The sequence below is a fragment of the Mercenaria mercenaria genome, chromosome 1, assembly GCF_021730395.1.
Source record: "Mercenaria mercenaria strain notata chromosome 1, MADL_Memer_1, whole genome shotgun sequence".
Lineage (NCBI taxonomy): Eukaryota > Metazoa > Mollusca > Bivalvia > Venerida > Veneridae > Mercenaria > Mercenaria mercenaria.
The window spans coordinates 4,427,132-4,446,480 of NC_069361.1; the positions used below are offsets into that span (position 1 = coordinate 4,427,132).

General features: G+C 37.5%; 1 protein-coding gene across 2 annotated transcripts in view; it reads left to right on the forward strand.

The window, feature by feature from the left end:
• Positions 1 to 16,539, forward strand: part of LOC128555596 (solute carrier organic anion transporter family member 4A1-like) — a 56,659-nt gene extending 40,120 nt beyond the window's left edge. For both annotated transcript variants that reach the window (XM_053538374.1, XM_053538382.1), the window contains 9 exons: positions 9,280 to 9,486; positions 9,904 to 10,009; positions 10,208 to 10,329; positions 11,641 to 11,753; positions 12,304 to 12,442; positions 12,757 to 12,952; positions 13,491 to 13,632; positions 13,876 to 14,060; positions 14,278 to 16,539. In XM_053538374.1, the coding sequence (XP_053394349.1) occupies positions 9,280 to 9,486; positions 9,904 to 10,009; positions 10,208 to 10,329; positions 11,641 to 11,753; positions 12,304 to 12,442; positions 12,757 to 12,952; positions 13,491 to 13,632; positions 13,876 to 14,060; positions 14,278 to 14,605 (1,538 nt within the window). In that variant the 3' untranslated portion in view covers positions 14,606 to 16,539. The remainder of the gene's footprint in view (positions 1 to 9,279; positions 9,487 to 9,903; positions 10,010 to 10,207; positions 10,330 to 11,640; positions 11,754 to 12,303; positions 12,443 to 12,756; positions 12,953 to 13,490; positions 13,633 to 13,875; positions 14,061 to 14,277) is intronic.
• Positions 16,540 to 19,349: the final 2,810 nt, after the last annotated feature.

The following is a 19,349-nucleotide window of genomic DNA, read 5'->3' on the forward strand; positions in this document are numbered from 1 at the left end:
ATGGGAAAAGACCCTAACCACCTAAAATAAGGGGAGTGCCCCTCTAGTAGGTACCTAAAAATAGACAAAAATGCACCACAGGCAAACATTTCATACCTGTATATAAAAACTTTCCCACAAATACGGACAGAGGAACCCCATACCTACCGCACGTCGCCGGTGACGCTTTTGTTTAAAACTGGTCCCCCCCCCACTCCCCCACTCCACTCCCATCCTCCATCAACAATTTCTGGCCCCCTGCCTGTTGTGTAACGTAATTCAGGTCGACTAAAGACATGCCATACAACGCGCGACAATACGGAACGCGAGCTGAATGTCTCATGAGCTAAACAGGACTCCATAGAATTACATAGTTTAGACCTGAAATAAACTAGTACTGTGGCGAGTACCACGTTAGTGCTTAAACCTTAAGATATGAAATATATAACGTATGTATGGTGCGGAACCACTGAAAAGCAAACGTGCAGATTAGAGTGAAAGGTCAATTCAGCCTTTCCCAAATAAAGCATGCATTAACCAGTCTTATCTCTAAATTGTGAAGACTTACCTTATTATGCTGTGCGACATTTAGCGTTGGTGTAGCGACATATAAGGTGGGCAAATTTTTGCGACATTTAACGTTAAAGGTGCGACATTTAGCGGCAGACGATTTTGCGACATTTAGCGATGGTTGCGACATTTAACGTCAACCTTGCGACATTTAACGGTGGTTGCGACATTTAGCGGCGTTGCGACATTTAACGTTGCCAAAATCCAAATTACAGTTATTCGTATAATCGCGCAATATTTTCACTATATATATATGTGCGTATTTCTCTATACAGAGCTTTTAACCATTCTATTTCATGCGTATATTTCTGTTTGTATAAATATTATGAACTTGTTCAAATTAAGAAAAAAGGAAGATAGCCTTTGGAGTTTCTTGTAACACCATAATCAAACGTGAAATCAAGACGTATTTTATAGGCAGTAAAGCTTAAAATTTGGTATCTCATTGTTCTAGTGGAAACAAGATTAGGCACAGCTTCAAACTAAGTTCGATGCTCTCGAAAACTTTTAGATGCCCTTGAGCTTAAAGATCAGTACTGTATCTACCTGAAAATGAGAATTTCCCGTTTGCTGAAGCTTCATGCACTGTATAATGTGCATGCAGTTAATATTCCGTATGAGATACTAATGTAAAATCATTTAGTTTCGTTGGCATGAAATTTCGTGGTTTGGGTCAAAACTGCAATTCTTGAAGAAATGAATTTGTAGATTTCACCTTTTGAACATAATTCATTAAATATCATTAAAAATCAGTCATATTGGATATCGTGTTAGACACCTTTTTTTTATTAATTTATCATCATCATCATCATCATCATCATTATTTTCATCATCATTTTTGAATGGAATTTTCTCTTGGTCATTTGGATCATTTGGATTAAATTTTACGGATTGACTCAACCACGAAATCCACGAAAACTAATCCCCACGAATATTAGTGATTTCACAGTGTTAAGCTAAAATATGACATATTTTAGGCCCTGATAGATGATTGAATGTGTCTAATATTTTTTCTTTAAAAAGGCTTTAGAATTTAATTAAACATTACATCATAAAACATCATTAAAATCAGTCATATTGGATATCGTGTTAGATACCCTTTTATTATTGATATCATCATCATCATCATCATCGTCATTATTTTCATCATCATCATCATTATTATTATTATCATTATCATTATTATTATTATTGTTGTTGTTATTGTTGTTGTCGTCGTTGTTGTTGTTGTTGCTGTTGTTGTTGCTATTATTATTGCTGTTGTTGTTATTAAAGTGAAAATATGTAATAGATAACATGGTTCCACACAAAACTGTGTTTTTGGATGTAAAGTCCAATTCTTAATGTGACTCTTGACTCTTTAAGAAGTGCAACAAGTGTCTTTCATTGTGTGGACTAGGATGAAGTATCTGTTTAAGTGTTTGACTAATTAGGGTAATTAGTAAACAATGAACACTTAATAAAGTTTTAGCTTCACATGATGATTGTTTGATGATTCAAGCACTTACGTGTCTTCGAAGAAACGAGGACATTTAAGATTTCTTAATACGTAGAAGATAATATGAGCCGTGCCATGAGAAAACCAACATAGTGGGTTTGCGACCAGCATGGATCCAAGCTTCAATGGCCGAGAAATATCCTATGTGGCCCTCTGTACATTCTTTCAGGTAAAGCGGGAATTTTGATATTATTTTACTTTAGTCTCTTAAAATTGTTTGGTTTAGTCTTATTACCCTCATTATCTTACTTTTCCGCCTACCCACACATACAACACCACCCCCCCCCCCCCTTCAAAAATGTAAATATTTATATTTTCTATTAATTATCTTGGTGATGTGTGTCACACCCAACTTTTTATTCTTAGGCGTCTTATCAAGCCATCCGCAGCGGGGTGCGAGAACAGCCGCCGCAGAGACAGACCTATGATTTACATTGAAATATAGAAGGATTAAATTTTGTTTCGACCATTCTTATTTTCAGTTTATATATCTAATTTTATCACTGTTCCCACCATAAAATTCATTTTCTTATCTTTCCACTGGTGTATTTTTATTAATGTAACACTATTTCTTCTTGCTTCCAATTTCATTTGAAATCAGCCATAGTATTTCCCTATGTAACCTAGTATATGAAATGCAAGCAAAAACACGTTTTTCGCTAAACTTTAAAGGACATTTAATACTGTTTCTCCTCTGAAACAAATTTTATCACTGTTATGACGTGAAATTATAACCAAAAAAAATGATGATACAAAAATATTTAAAGTAATTCAATGGCATCTTGCTTCCATTTGCATTTAAAAACGGCTAAAACTGCATTTTAGTCATTCTGTCCATAATGTTGTGTCTTCGATTTTTGTGTCGTTATTCACCCCGTTCCCCACCCATACCCAACCCCTACAAACAAACAACACTATATTCGTATTACATGAACCTGTTAATTTTTCTTCCCTCAAAAAAAGTAAATATACACAAAGAATTGATAATCATAGTGTCAAATTGGAAATGCGACATTTAGCGTTGGTGTTGCGACATATAAAGGTGGGCAAATTTTTGCGACATTTAACGTTAAAGGTGCGACATTTAGCGGCAGACGGTTTTGCGACATTTAGCGGTGGTTGCGACATTTAACGTCAACCTTGCGACATTTAACGGTGGTTGCGACATTTAGCGGCGTTGCGACATTTAACGTTGCCACAATAAGCCAAAAATTTAACTGTCACCTCCTCATGTCACTCATTATTCCAGACTTCATCCATAGCATGGAACTACATTTTTGACTACTTCACATGTAACACTGAGTAGTCACTTCCGGTTTGGTGTAATCCGTCCTGTATGACCAATTTTCTTGGTTTGTTTTATGAGTATAAAGGAGAGCTAGAATGAGAGAAAGAAATTCACTGGTGTTCTCTTAGTACCTTTTACTGCCAAATTCCTTCTACGCTCAGAGTAGTTAATGTACTCTTACGAGCAATACAGTAAAATTCATAGAAAACTGAATTAAAATCATTTAGAATTCTTATGATTCCTTCAATTAATTCACCAGTCGGTGTGGCAAGGAATATTTTGAAATATCTTTAATATTATAGTTTGTATTTCTTTACAGAGCGCGTGAATTATTTTTTGTGTGTGAAAACTTTGTATTATTTTATCTTTATTTTATCAGTTGATATATATTGTGACATGTTTCAATGTAAAGACATTTACACCCGTTATAAGGATCGTCTACAGCCAAGTATGGCCTAATGTAACTCTTGAATGGCTTAAATCCCAACTCGTTTACTGTCATGATGTTATAACATTTTTTCTTATGGAATGTTTTTAACTCAAATACATTTCTATTGTATTTAGGACTTATTAAAAGGTCATAAAACACATGAACTGACATATAAAAAATAAAATAAAAAAATCTTGTGCAGCTTTTGCAGTAGTGCGTTGTTCCTGTAAAATAATTCAGCTTTACGTTGTGTGATTTCTATTACAGTACATGTGTATATATCATTTCAATTTTAAACAAAAATTATATTGCCCTTTGTAAATAAAATCAACGAAAGATTAATTGTAAGATTAATCAAAGAACTGTTTCATTTGACGGAATTTGCCCGGATATTGAAGTAATTAGCCGGAATGTTCAAGTCACTGTCAGCCCACTCAAGAATGCTCATCTCACGTCTGACTATAGCTCACCTGACTTTGGATTATTTCTGACATATAAAATATTCAGATTGTAACCTACAGGTCAATGCAAGCTTGACATATCTGCGTCGAAGCCTGTATTGATTGTCCAGTCAGAGAGAGAGGCTAATTTTGCGATGAACTGCATCTGAGACGGGCTAATTTTGCATGAACTTTACCTATTTCTAACTTTCTGAAACAGAACAATTTGATAAATAGTAACGAATATTAACGAAAGTAGTCCACACACAAGCAAAGTACGCAGTCGTATTTTGACAGTGTTTGACAAAATATTCATAGATAGTGTCATATAAAGAAGAAAGTCCGTATAATCTCGTCCCTGGCAAAACCAGCATATTACATACATCTGCTAATAAAATACCAACATTTAACACCATTCTTGCCGCCGCCTTCGGATATGTCCAAAGGTAGCGCTGGAATGGCTCATCGACAGACCCGTTTTATTGTCTTGGTATTATAATGAAATATGACATAAGAAATCTGCAAACGGTCAGTACTAGAGCCTGGGCTTTGATCTTGGCTTAGAAACATTACTTTATAAATCTTGTTTGGTTTAATGTAAGTGGGGCTTTGATATGTGCAGGTGTCTAATACTTTTGATTGCCATTGATAAGTAATTTGAATTAAATTGTCCATAACTAATTGGAAAGACGACATTTATTGTCGCAGTCGCAATTATGCACTCGGCACTAAGACCTGCATGATTGGTCAACATACCTTAAATGGGCGTAAGAAGAGAGTTGTGTTGTTTGTCTGTGCAAAATGTAACCAATCAAAGTGTTTAAATGATCCAATGGGGCTAAAGTGATTGAATATATGTCTCGCAATTTTCTTAAAAAATATATGGACATTAAACAATAAATGTCAAATAATTTAGTTGTCTCCTTTATTTGTTTTAATGTCATTTTTTACCAGTTCCAAATGATCGCTAATCAAAGTTCAATGCATTATTCACAATTTTAATTGTAAACTGCATATACATTATGACAGAGAGAATGTTTAATGTCCAGTGATTAATCCTTTTTTGTATTGTATTAAAAACCGCTAACTTCAGGCCGTCTTTACGTATCTTTAGAGAACATCAATTTTTCCTACAACTACTTTTCAGAAAAGCTCTGTTACAAATGATAACAAGAAAATGGGGGTTAGATATTCCTATTAAAATGCCTGCCAGTTGTAGTCTGCTACCCTTAAAATAGCGCATATTTGCTCTAGTCCGCACAATAAACATTTACTTCCAGTTTCGATCTGCAAAACTTGCCATGTGGGGTGTATGAAAATGTAAACTGTCTCATTCCATGTAGAATGTATTCCAGTAGTGCAAAAGTGTGATTGATTAAAGCACTCGTTCTACACGAATGTGCGCGAATAAAATGGGTAAATTAGGTACCATTTATGATGGTCTGATTTCGAATATACCACGAACATTTTTTTTTTTACCAATTTACTGACCCTATTCCGAAAGGACAAAACATATAATGTATATGACTCTGATTAGAGTAATTTGAAATTATTATTAATATACCATGTTTATATATAGTCCTTTTTATGATAAGCCCGTTTAAAGGCGTTTTACATAGCACAAACGCAGCCACTCTGGTCGCGAAAGTAATCTGACACCGAACGATCTCACCAGATGAAGAGCGAGATCCCTCAGAGCAGATGGAGAGAAATCGTGTATTTAGATACAGACTCTTTGTGAAAAGACAGACTGGTGCTTTGCTATACCTTGTGCATGACACTTTAGAAGCCTTCTTTTAGGAGAAGAACCGGTACAGGTCGCTTAGTCAGACCAGCTTACAGTTTACAATTTCGATTCGGATAAAGTGACTGCGGCTGAGGGACCATAACCTCTTTTAAGCAAAAACTTACTAAGTACGAAATTCTAGGCCTAAGAGTAATGTTCCAATATACTTTCATTTTAAATATTGAACTGCAGACCAGTTTGCAGTTCGCAATTCGAATCGTGAAGTGCGAACTGCAGACCAGTTTGCAGTTCGCAATTCGAATTATGAACTACGAATTGCGAACTGCAGACCAGTTTGCAGTTCGTAGTTTGAATCGAAAACTAGGTGCCGCAGTCTTGCCGGCACTTTGCAGTTCTAATGAAGAGGGAGGAAGTGCAGACCATTAACATTAATGAGCCGTGCCATGAGAAAACCAACATAGTGGGTGTGCGACCAGCATGGATCCAGACCAGCCTGCGCATCCGCGCAGTCTGGTCAGGATCCATGCTGTTCGCTTTAAAGCCTACTGCAATTAGAGAAACCATTAGCGAACAGCATGGATCCTGACCTGATTGCGCGGATGCGCAAGCTGGTCTGGATCCATGCTGGTCGCAAACCCACTATGTTGATTTTTTCATGGCACGGCTCAAAATTTTATATTTAGCAAACACTGACCTATTACTTTAAAATATAAGAGTAACCTTCAAAGTCACTTTCATTTTGAATCTTGAACTGCAGACCAGTTTCAGTTCGAATTCGAATCGCCAACTGCAGACCAGTTTGCAGTTCGCAATTCGAATCGCCAACTGCGAACTGCAGACCAGTTTGCAGTTCGCAATTCGAAACGCGAACTGCGAACTGCAGACCAGTTTGCAATTCGCAATTCGAAACACAAACTGCGGACTATAGACCAACTGTGAAATGCACAAGAAAGTGCTGATCAGACTGCACTTTGAAATTTTTATTGTAATCAGCCGACAAGATTGCAGTTTGCAATTCGGAACGCAAACTGCGGACCAGTTTGCAGTTCGCAGTTGGAAACGCGAAATGCGAACTGCAGACTAATTATGAAATGCATTTTTGCCCGCAATGCGCTGGACAGTGCTGATCAGACTGCTCTTTGAAATTTGATTCGTAAATTGTAGCCCAGTTTACAGTTCGCAATACGAATCCCGAACTGCAGAGCAGTTTGCAGTTCGAATTCAAATCGCGAACTGCAGACCAGTTTGCAGTTCGCAATTCGAATCGCGAACTGCGAACTGCAGACCAGTTTGCAGTTCGCAATTCGAAACGCGAACTGCGAACTGCAGACCAGTTTGCAGATCGCAATAAGAAACACAAACTGCGAACTATAGACCAACTGTGAAATGCATTCTTGTCTGCAATGCGCAAGAAAGTGCTGATCAGACTGCACTTTGAAATTTTTATTGTAATCAGCAGACAAGATTGCAGTTTGCAATTTGGAACGCGAACTGCGGACCAGTTTGCAGATCGCAGTTTGAAACGCGAAATGCAAACTGCAGACTAATTATGAAAAGCATTCTTGTCCGCAATGCGCGGACAGTGTAGATCAGACTGCACTTTGAAATTTGAATCGTAAATTGTAGCCCAGTTTACAGTTTGCAATACAAATCCCGAACTGCAGACCAGTTTGCAGTTCGAATTCGAATCGCGAACTGCAGACCAGTTTGCAGTTCGCAGTTCGAATCGTGAACTGCGAACTGCTAACTGCAGACCAGTTTGCAGTTCGCAATTCGAAACGCGAACTGCGAACTGCAGATCAGTTTGCAGTTCGCAATTCGAAACACAAACGGCGAACTATAGAACAACTGTGAAATGCGTTCTTGTTTGCAATGCGCAAGAAAGTGCTGATCAGACTGCACTTTGAAACTTTTATTGTAATCAGCAGACAAGATTGCAGTTTGCAATTTGAAACGCGAACTGTGGACCAGTTTGCAGTTGGCAGTTGGAAACGCGAAATGCGAACTACAGACTAATTATGAAAAGCATTCTTGTCCGCAATGCGCTGGACAGTGCTGATCAGACTGCACTTTGAAATTTGAATCGTAAATTGTGTCCCAGTTTACAGTTCGAAATACGAATCCCGAACTGCAGACGAGTTTGCAGTTCGCAATTCGAATCGCGAACTGCAGACCAGTTTGCAGTTCGCAATTCGAATCGCGGACTGCGAACTGCAGACCAGTTTGCAGTTCGCAATTCGAAACGCGAACTGCGAACTACAGACCAGTTTGCAGTTCACAATTGGAAACACAAACTGCGAACTATAGACCAACTGTGAAATGCATTCTTGTCTGCAATGCGCAAGAAAGTGCTGATCTGACTGCACTTTGAATTTTTTATTGTAATCAGCAGACAAGATTGCAGTTTGCAATTCGGAACGCAAACCGCGGACCAGTTCGCAGTTGGAAACGCAAAATGAGAACTGCAGACTAATTATTAAATGCATTCTGGTCCGCAATGCGCTGGACAGTGCTGATCAGACTGCACTTTGAAATTTGAATCGTAAACTGAAGATTAGTTTGCAGTTCGCAACACGAATCGCGAACTGCAGACCAGTTTGCAGTTCTCAATTCGAAACGCGAACTGCAGACCAACTGTGAAATGCATTCTTGTCTGCAATGCGCAGGACAGTGTTGATCAGACTGCACATTGAAATTTGAATCGTAAACTGCAGACTAGTTTGCAGTTTGCAACACGAATCGCGAACTGCAGACCAGTTTGCAGTTCGCAATTCGAAACGCAAACTGCAGACCAACCGTGAAATGCATTCTTGTCTGCAATGCGCAGGACAGTGTAGATTAGACTGCACGTTGACATTTGAATCGTAAAGTGCAGACCAGTTTACAGTTCGCAATTCGAATCGCGAACTGCAGACCAGTTTTCAGTTCGCAATTCGAATCGCGAACTGCGAACTGCGAACTGCAGACCAGTTTGCAGTTCGCAATTCGAAACGCGAACTGCGAACTGCGAACTGCAGACAACTTAACTGATATTAGTATTCATGGAGATTATAATGAAGCCTTTCATCACTCTTGTACCTAGAAACACTTGCCCTTATTTCCTCTGCTCATGCTAGAAGAATACACTACTTCAGTACAATGAAGACACAAGTTCTAATAAACTCACCATCAGGTGAAAGTGTGTGCATTCATTGTTTTAAAAAGTGAGTTTAAGTTCTTTTTAGCTTGAGTTTTTCATTTTGAAATCAAAGCCGTATTTAAATAAGGACAATTAGCCATAAGAAATAGCTATACAATCCTGCATTAAAATCTCTTCTCAAATTTCAGGTTCCAGTGGTCCGTCAGGCCCATCGGATACGTGTGGAGGTGCTGGACTTGGTGGCGCACCCCCTTGTAACAGCGAGGGCGAGAAATGGGTGGGTGTGTTTGCACTGGCTCAGGTAGTACATGGTATCGGGTTCGCACCAATGTTTACACTCGGGACTGTATACCTCGATGAGAATGCGAGTCAAGGGACAGCCGCTTTATGCGTGGGTATGCATATACATATAAACATACACTTTTATGTAAACTTTCTTTTTTAACGTGGGCAGTCGACGAAAGTACCCACCTAATATGGATGAAAAAAAACAACTTATTTCCAGCCGAGCCTAGGTGCCATAATTACCTCCCCAGCCGCCAGTCTAGGTCAGTATTGCTGGAAACAGTACCAGTTTAAGTATATTACCCAGCACTGAGCACTAGTCAGAATATCAGCCGCAACCGGGAATCCAACCCGAATTGTTTGCTTGTTGTCCAACCTGCTAACCACTGCGCCACTGACTTATCGTCTTAACATTCGGAAATACCGCATTCACGATAAAGAAAAATTGCATAGTTTTGTTATAAGAAGTTATGAGTTCCTGAAATGTATACACGCCAATAAACCATTAAATCTTTAATTGTTTTCAGGTATATGCTACGCAGCTACTGCAATTGGCGTGGCTTGTGGATTTTTCGCCGGTGGACAGTTCATGCAAAACTGGTTTGTGGACTTCGACAGGGTAAACCAGGACAAGTAAGTTTAACGTCAATGTGATTCAGCCGCTATGTTTAGGATTTACAAAGTAACGTTAAACAGATGTTTTTTTCTCTGGAAAAGTAAACAACAGTTATATGGATAGCTAAAATATATATTTTCTAATCACAACTGAAGCAGTGTTCAAATTCTGTATACTTAGTACTCTGCATACACTAGTTCATTGTTGCGTTTCAGACTCGGGTTTGATGCGATGGACACCCGATGGGTTGGTGCCTGGTGGCTGGGATTTGTGTTCACTACTATTTTGTTTGTTGTCGTCGCTATTCCAATGTTTGGATATCCTAAATATATGCCAAGTAAGTTATATAAAATTAATTGTCCCGACTCAAGTATGTCAAGACGAATGTTTCGAGTCTTTAAAAGAGGCATGTCAAATCTATATATTTTCACCAAATTAGGGTTCTTCTGCCGTTCATTATTTTTATTTCATGTTCTTAAGATATCAACTTAATATTTTGTTATTTTATGATTTTTGAAATATGAAAAACGTTGTTTTGCTTAAAAATGTTGATTTTGAGATGTATGTTCGGAGTAATGTCCGTTTTATATCTGACATTGATATCAGTATCCAAAGGCATGACATTACCTACCGTATATAACCCTCATATTGAAATAATTTGTTCTAACTAACTGTTTGATAAACATCTTTGTCGTAAATACCTGTTTAATTTCTTGTCTATTGCCATTTATACTGCATTTTTATAATGTTAACCTTCGAAAATTACGGATAAGATAAAATCAGACCGTTTTCTTCTTTTGTTTGGATCTGCTTTATTTGAAATGTTTAAAGTGTACAAGAATAACGAGGCCTGGGTTGAAAAAGTTATTTCTGTTTAATGTTTATTTGTGGTCACTGTGGGGTATTTCATTTAAATATCGCCATTATCGTCTCGGTTGAATGAAGAAATACTATATATAACTGTATTTTAATGATAGTGTTAAAAGGACGCAGCTACATAAAACAACGCTCATTCCCTCAGTAACGATACGTATCTACACAGTATTAATGTACTCCCGTTTTGTAACGCATTTATTTTCTTTTTAACAAAACAAAATAAAGAAATAGATTTCCGTTAAGAGTATAATTAATTACTGCATCCAATAAATTTCCACATGTGCCATCCCATTGCATACAACATCCTCACTCGCCCCTACGCTCTCCCTTATCGAGTTAATACCTCTTCGAATTTTGAAATTATTACTAAAGATGATGAAACACATTTTTGAACTAACACGGATGTCAGCAGTAACTATAGAAAAGACTGAAACTTTTAGCTATGATTTTTTGAGATGATTCTTACAGTATACAAACTGTTAAGTCGTGCTTTCGTTTATTATGGAAAAAAAAAACAATACCTGTGTCCGACGTTTATTACATGCGACATGCCAATATTTGCATTTGTCTGGATGCTTCTTTTTGTCTTCAAAAGTAGTTAAGTTAAACAAGAAATAAAGTTTTGCTAATGAACGTACGAAATAGTTTCGACTTTTCACAATCGTAGTGGCGTACGTCCGTTGTTCCGAGGCTATGGTCCTGACGGGACACCGTAGAAATATAACATCTTAGTAAGTTTAATGATTAAAGTCTTGACACATTTAAATTTCAGGTAACACCAAGGCGGAGGAAGCTGAGGCGGCGCTGATGAAAGACAAAGATGTCAGTTGCGGGACATTGGTGAAAACCATCACCTTATCGTTCTTTAAGGCTTGCTTCAAACTTGTAAGAAAATATATCTAACCTTATGTTAAACATTTAATGAAAGACACGCCCACGTTAATTAAATTGAAATTCGACTTCCGATAAGAGATAATTTTTTATTTTACTTTAAAATATCCTTAAATGTAATGAATATTTATTGTCGTAACAATTCAGAATTGAGAAAAAAAACTTTTTACTATGAGAAAAAAGTTTTAGCTGGTGCCCGCACGAGCCATTTTGTTTACGTTTTTATAACTGTTCGGATGTCAGATTGCACGTATAATCTCGCGAAAAGGGTTGGGATTATTGCACGAGTATTCCGTACACGAGAATAATCGCCCTTCTGTTTCTATGAAAATAATTTGCGATCAATATGTAAAGAAAATAATATGTGGAATAAAGTTATTTTTCCAAATCATGAACAAATACCAGCACTGAATATTGTGGATTTTGCATTCGGTTAAATTCTCGTTTAAATTCAATGATATACCGCCAAATTAAAATTTATTTGCTAAAACTGTTAGTAAACACTTTTAGGTGTAATACACATTGCAAACATTTTATATTTCAGTTGAAGAACCCAACCTTCATTTTCATTTCACTGGGCGGTTGTGCAGAATCCCTCATCATATTTGGCGTGAGCGCATTTGCCTTCAAATACCTGGCCGAGATGTACAATATGGGCTTTGACACAGCCGGCCTTCTTTTAGGTAGGCCAATCGAACGATATAAATTGTTTAAGTTACGTTTTTTAGTTTCAGAATTGAGTTCTATAAACAGAAATTTTCGTTTTGAAAGAATTACATTGTAGGTACCATAAAAAAGAGTAGCAGAAACACTGAAAACTTCAAGTAAAGTAAATGCATCCATGGCCACACCGCAAAACCTGGCATTGTTGTGGATATTGTAACAATGTATAAGAAGGGGCTAAAGGGAAGATGAGTGTCTATTTCTATTGTGTTTTAAAATCTTTTAAATTAAATATAAATCTTCCCTGAAATTTGATTCTGTTTGCACTTTCAAGGTGGACTAATATTGGTCGGGTCTGTCGGTATGTTCCTTGGTGGACTGCTCATCAGGATCTTCCATCTAGAAATTGTCGGTATGTTACGACTTAATGTGGTAGCGACATTCATAGCATGTGTCCTTGGCATATCGTACCTTGCAGCTTGTCCAGAGACCCAACTGGCGGGGTTAGAGGTCACGTATCCAAACGAAAGGTTATAAAGATCTTATTCTCTTTTTTAGTTTTGTTTGGTAATACTTAATGTACAGAGGAACGCAGAGTTTGTTGTTATCCCTTTTATCACATTGTCAGCGTAAATGATGCAAACTAGAGGGAGGTAATTGAAACACCATGTACAGCGTCTGATGCGTTAAGTGAACTTCTAGTCAGTTCCAACAAATTCTCTGCAACAAACATATTTCATTCGACAGTGTTTGCCTTTGAGAAGATGAACAGCACTAGGTTTGTTGTTTGAATTACTGGGACAGGAGCAGGCGTAATTTGGATTCAGCGTGAAAGTAGCAGCAGCAAGTTACAGTAATAGCTGTATATTGATTTAGAATTTATTTTATAAATGACATGTGTTTACATGTTTCGCATTTACGTTCATTTAGTTTGAGCTTCACAATCGAATTTGACAGTTTGATTGGTTGATTGACCCTTTAGAACATACAGTTACGTATAACTTGGCTTAACCTTTTCATATATATTAGACATACATCGTACATTCGTACTAGTAGATCATTTTACAGTATGATAGACGGGTACACGGCTGGTTGTAACACTATGTGCTCTTGTGAAGATATGAGTTTTCACCCAGTCTGCGGGGATGATGGTATTGTTTATTATTCTGCGTGTCATGCAGGATGCTCTGGTCCACCAGCCGCACCCATGGTAATCAATATAATAATAATTATTAAAACCTGTCAAAGTATAACATATATTTTCACGTGATCAAATGTACTGTGTCATGTGATGACTTTATAAAAAATATATATATATATAAAAAAAACAGTTTTGGGATGTCATATTTTAAAGATCTAAGAGCTAGAATTATATATATATAATTTTTATGTGTGTGTGTGTATTTAGAACAACGTTCATTTCAATGAACTAACAATTTGTTATTTTTTGCAGGAACCATATACTAACTGTAGCTGTGTGGCTCAGAGTTTAGGTAGTGCGGTTACCATAGATACAAAAGCATCACCAGGCCGATGCGATGATGGTTGTACCAAAGTGAATATCCTCGCACCTTGCTTGTTTATTATGATGATATCTGTGCTAACAGCAACTACGCCATCATCAATGGCTACACTCAGGTAGGAACAACTGTCACTCATGTATATCATTTATTTTGCGTTTTTCACTTTTTCATCAATGTTATTACAATTCAAAGAAAATGTCTCTTTGCAAAGAGTTTAGCATTTAAAAGTACCGCATCTCAGTTAGTTTTTGTTTCTATCCGTTTCCTTTGAAAATCACGGATTGTCCTTTACTTTTGTTTATGATTTTAATAAAATGAGAAAGTTATTTCAGGTGTGTTGATGATGAGATCCGGCCTTTAGCACTTGGTATTGGCTGGATGTTACTCCGCCTTCTAGGTTCGATACCCGGACCAGTACTAATTGCCTCAGTGATTGATGGCGCCTGTAAGATGTGGTCGGGCGGTTTATGTGGCTCTTCTGGGGTGTGTCTTCTCTATAGTAAAGATGGACTCTCGGTGGGTGTGTTACTGTGGTGGGTAATTGTTTCGGGCGTGGCTTGTCTTTTGTTCTTCATTTCGTCAATTTGTGCACAAAAGTTTGTCGTGCAGGGAACATCATATGACTTGGAGAATGAAAAGAAGAAAGAAATTGCTACCTGAGAACGTAGGACTATGATCAAAGACAAAAACAATGGGTTTGGTGTGCAGGTTATTCTATGATCTGTTGTAGTTGTGCAAAGAAATGAAACAGCTAATCAGATGTTTAGCCTGGTCTCCAAATACATTTTTAATTTGGAAGCAACACTAAGTTTATCAAAGGAAAAATTCTCATTATGACATTGTGTTGATTTATATCTTACTTTTGGCAGGGGCAAAGGGCTGTTGGTCATGTGACGGATTTGTTTGAATCTTTAACTTCTGCTCAATTACATATTATTTGTGTTCATACAAGGCATAATGCAAACTACATTTTCATTGAAAGTATTTTTAAAATTTGATTTTCCAGTCCAGGTTGCCCTGCCAAGGTAGACTTATTTTAGCACAAGTATGAATTTGGTAAATATACTTTGCCTTTAAAGGCATGTTACTGATATAAGATTTATTGTTTTATATTTGTTAATGGCTTACATTTATTAGGAATTATATATGTACATACTTGAAATTCATTAGAAACGCAGGCTTGAAACATTATTATTACCTCTATTGCGCAAACAAGACATATAGAGAGTGGAGGATGAACTCACACGCACGCGGTTTTGAAACTTTTTTTTTGGTTGAAATTGCTAAAATATCTCGATATCTATCAATTGTAAATGCAAAACTAGAAATCATTTTGAATTGATAAGAATATTCAGCTTTACAAAAACATTCTAGGTGGAAATGTGAGCATGCGGGATGTGGGTGTTAGGTACAATTAAAAATGCTCAGAGAGAAAGCAAGGTAAAAAAAAAACTTTATGGGATTGAAAAACGTCTGTCTTTGTCGTTGTTTTTAAACAAAAATTCTATTTTAGTATCGACCCGGCGAGACTGGCCGGAATAACGCGTTTATACGTAATGACTATGTTGGCACTTCCACGCTTCCGTCGAGTTCTTTTGTGGTCTGCCGTCCTGTCGAAAAATCTAGATTTTGTTAAAATGAGCGTCTTCTAAAGACTTTATAAGATGTTTGTAACCTAGCATTGGATGAAATCTGTATGTAAGCAGTGTTAAGGTTAACTGGAGAATCACTCGCTGAGCCTAGGGATAAGACTCCTGCAAATGTACGAATCTTATATAATATATGAGCCGCGCCATGAGGAAACCAACATAGTGCGTTAGTGACCAGCATGGATCCAGACCAGCCTGCGCATCCGCGCAGTCTGGTCAGGATCCATGCTGTTCGCTAACGGTTTCTCTGATTGCAGTAGGCTTTGAAAGCGAACAACATGGATCCTGACCAGACTGCACGGATGCGTAGGCTGGTCCGGAACCATGCTGGTCGCAAACGCACTACGTTGGTTTTCTCATGGTGCGGCTCAATTATATGCTGTTATAGCAATCGCTGACAATGTATTTAAATGGTCATTTATCATTTTATCATGTGATTTCATATTTCTTACATTTATCAGTTAGTTGTTTTGTCTATGGAAATGAGAGTAAAGCAGTCATTTTAGATCATTTAGTTAGGTCTTTTTGTGTTTGAAGTACACTAGTTATGATTTAAAAATCGGTATAACTGAACATATATTACAAAACAGTGATATGGTTAGCTTAACACATACATGTACCATACATTACTAGTCGGCACTATGATAAGCTTAACAAATACATGTATGTCATGCGCTGTAATGATAACTTTTATATATACATGTATTAAATGAATTATGATAATTTTACATATTAATTTTTATCTTTGTTGATGTCATTGAACATATAGTACTTGTGTAACCTTTCATTATTTAGAGATGTAGTTCTGACTTATTATTGTCTTTATTGTATATGTAATATCTTCAAAAGTGTTTTATTGTATTTTGAACAATGTATATTTTTATTAAGAATTTACACTTTAACGAAATACATGTACAATGATAAAATAAATGTTTTAATTCTGAATTTGTTTATGTTCTGACAGTTTTTAATATGAAGATGTTTCCAGTGTATTCAAGAAATCGTTTCACTCACCTCACGTGTCAATATCTTTTTGTATTCATCTGTTGACAGACTATGAGCAATGTAAATATACAAGGCCAACTAAAGGCCAACGATAGCTACAGTCACACATACGGATATGTCCGTGCGTTGAGGTACGGTGCGGATGGGAATGATCTGTGGGGGATTGGACACGGATAAGTAAGTCTTAGTACGGGAAAATTGGTGAGAAACGGGGAACAAAATGATATAGGACGCGATTAAGTACGGATAGGTACGGCGTACTACGTTGAACTACGTTTTACTGCGCCTGACAACTTGCCCAGTGTGTGGACGGATCTGCGGTGAAATACGCTTAAGTACGGACAGCCTCGGATAACTACGTTAAGCTACGGATCAATAAGCATTACTACGTTCGCATTAAGGTTTAGTAGCGGGTCGGTAAGTTTCATATAAATAGGGCCACGTGTAGCCAGCATTTTCATTACGATTATCTTTGACATCATGTCAAACTACGGCAAGGTACGTTTCAGTACGGATAACTACGTTTAGTAAGTTTAACTACGGATGAATAAGTTTCAACCAAGTTGGACAAATACCCCAGTCACACATACGGCGCGGATAGCTACGTCTAGCTACGGATAGAAACGTAGTAAACCGTATCGATCCGTACCTGAGCCGTACGGATTGGTACGAATTAATACGGATTACTACGTTAAGGTACGGCTCAGGTACGGATCGATACGGATTACTACGTTCCTATCCGTGGCTAGACGTAGCTATCCGCGCCGTATGTGTGACTGGGGTATAAGACACGCTCAAATGGCTACGGATCGCTCAAATTTTTGTGCATGTTCAAAAGTTGGAGAAACATGCAAGTTTGGAGTACGTCTTGAATACGTTTTGACCAAGTGTCGATACGGATTGATACGGATTACTACTTTGAGGTACGGCTCAGGTACGGATCGATACAGATAACTACGTTTCTATCCGTGGCTAAACGTAGCTATCCGCGCCGTATGTGTGACTGGGGTATAAAGCGTTATGCTACTTTGAACCAAGTGTTGGCCTATCGTACATTTGTCCGAGACAATCTGGAAAATAAAAAGGCAGTTTGTACTCAAATACCATATAAGATATTGTATCTTCCTTATGAATTTTGTTATCTGTTTCTAAATTTTGTAACGGATGAATAGCTGTATTGACACAGTCACCAAAGTGTTTTACCTGTTATGCGATTTTACTTTCCATTTTAAGACAACAGCGTCACAGTAACATTTCAGCTTGTTAAAATGGAAACGTAAATACGCTCTAAATAAAGTCCTTACAGAAGCGATTATATGAATGATTCATTTAAACCGAGTCAGCTAAAACTTTCCTGTGTTGTATTGTATACCTCCAAAGGATTTTCTAAAGCTTTTATACTTTATATATATGTCTGTCTAAAGTGTCTGTTGCCAATGTCAAGGTTATGTTTAAGAACCGAAATATTGCATGCACAGTGTGTGCATAAGTTTAGTTTTTTCTCATAAATGATCACTTCTTCTAAGTGGCCTTATGTGTAAGTGATTTTGACACTGTGTCGATAAATGAAGATAGTAAAATTAACAGAGAAGACTATCCAATTTCCGAAGTAGAGACACTATTATTTTTTTTCTATACAATCACCTAACTGTCTGTCATTCAGGTGGAAGGGACGATACTGTGTTATACCTAAATATGATTAATCAGAGAAATTCCCTCCCATGGTCTAACTACTCTAGACACGACTATTTTACATAATAAACATCATAATTTTAGTGTTACCTAAAACGTGCTAACAGGGCGGTTCCTGAAATCACACTGGAGAATCACATTGGCCTAAAGTCTCTCACCTGATTGATGAAACATAAAACAGGACAAGTTCTCCGATTTGAACAACTTTAAGGGAGGACCTTACAAGGCTGCTTCTAACTAATCTTAACGAAAGTCTGTCATATGGTTCTAGGAGGAGTCATTTACAGATTTTTTTTATTTCAGCTCCTGTAGCCCCTAAAAGGAACCAAGTGATCCCCATTGCTTCTACCATAACCACATTGGAGAAATTTAAATGGAGACTTTACAGGAAAGTTTAAGAACAAGTTTGAAGAAGATCAATCGAGCGCCTCATAACAAGCTGTTTAAAGTTATTTCTATTTTTAGCTTTAGGGGTCTCGAAACGAGGTAAGCTGCCATTTGAATATCATGGACAGAGACCTTTTTAATTTTGCTAGAGACAAAATTTGATGAAGATCCACCAGATGGGCCGGTGGTCTAGTGGTAACACGCTTGACTGCCAATCCAGAAGTCCGGGGTTCGAATCCTGGTCCAGGAACTGGAAATTTCTGAGATGCTCTTGAGTGTCTCCCACCTGACTAAGAGACCTGTACTGGTTCTTCCCAGAAAAGACGGCTTCGTGTGTATTGGTGCTATACATTGGGCACGTTTAAGAACCAGACTGTCTATTCGCAAAGAGCTAGGCTAAGTTAGCCGGACATGCCTGTATCTCTCTCTGTTCTCTCTGTCTGTTCTTGGGGCTTTATCTGACTCTGGCCCTCTGGTCAGATCGCTCTGTGTCTGTACTAGTAAAGGATGAATTTCGCGCCCTGTGTGGCTGCGTTTGCTATATGTAAAGCGCCTTTGAACGTGTTTATCATGAAAAGGGCGCTGTATAAATCTGGTATAATAATTGTAATAGGACAGAATTCTTACCACTTTTATTTGTTATTAATTTTCTGTCATTTTCAGTATGGAAG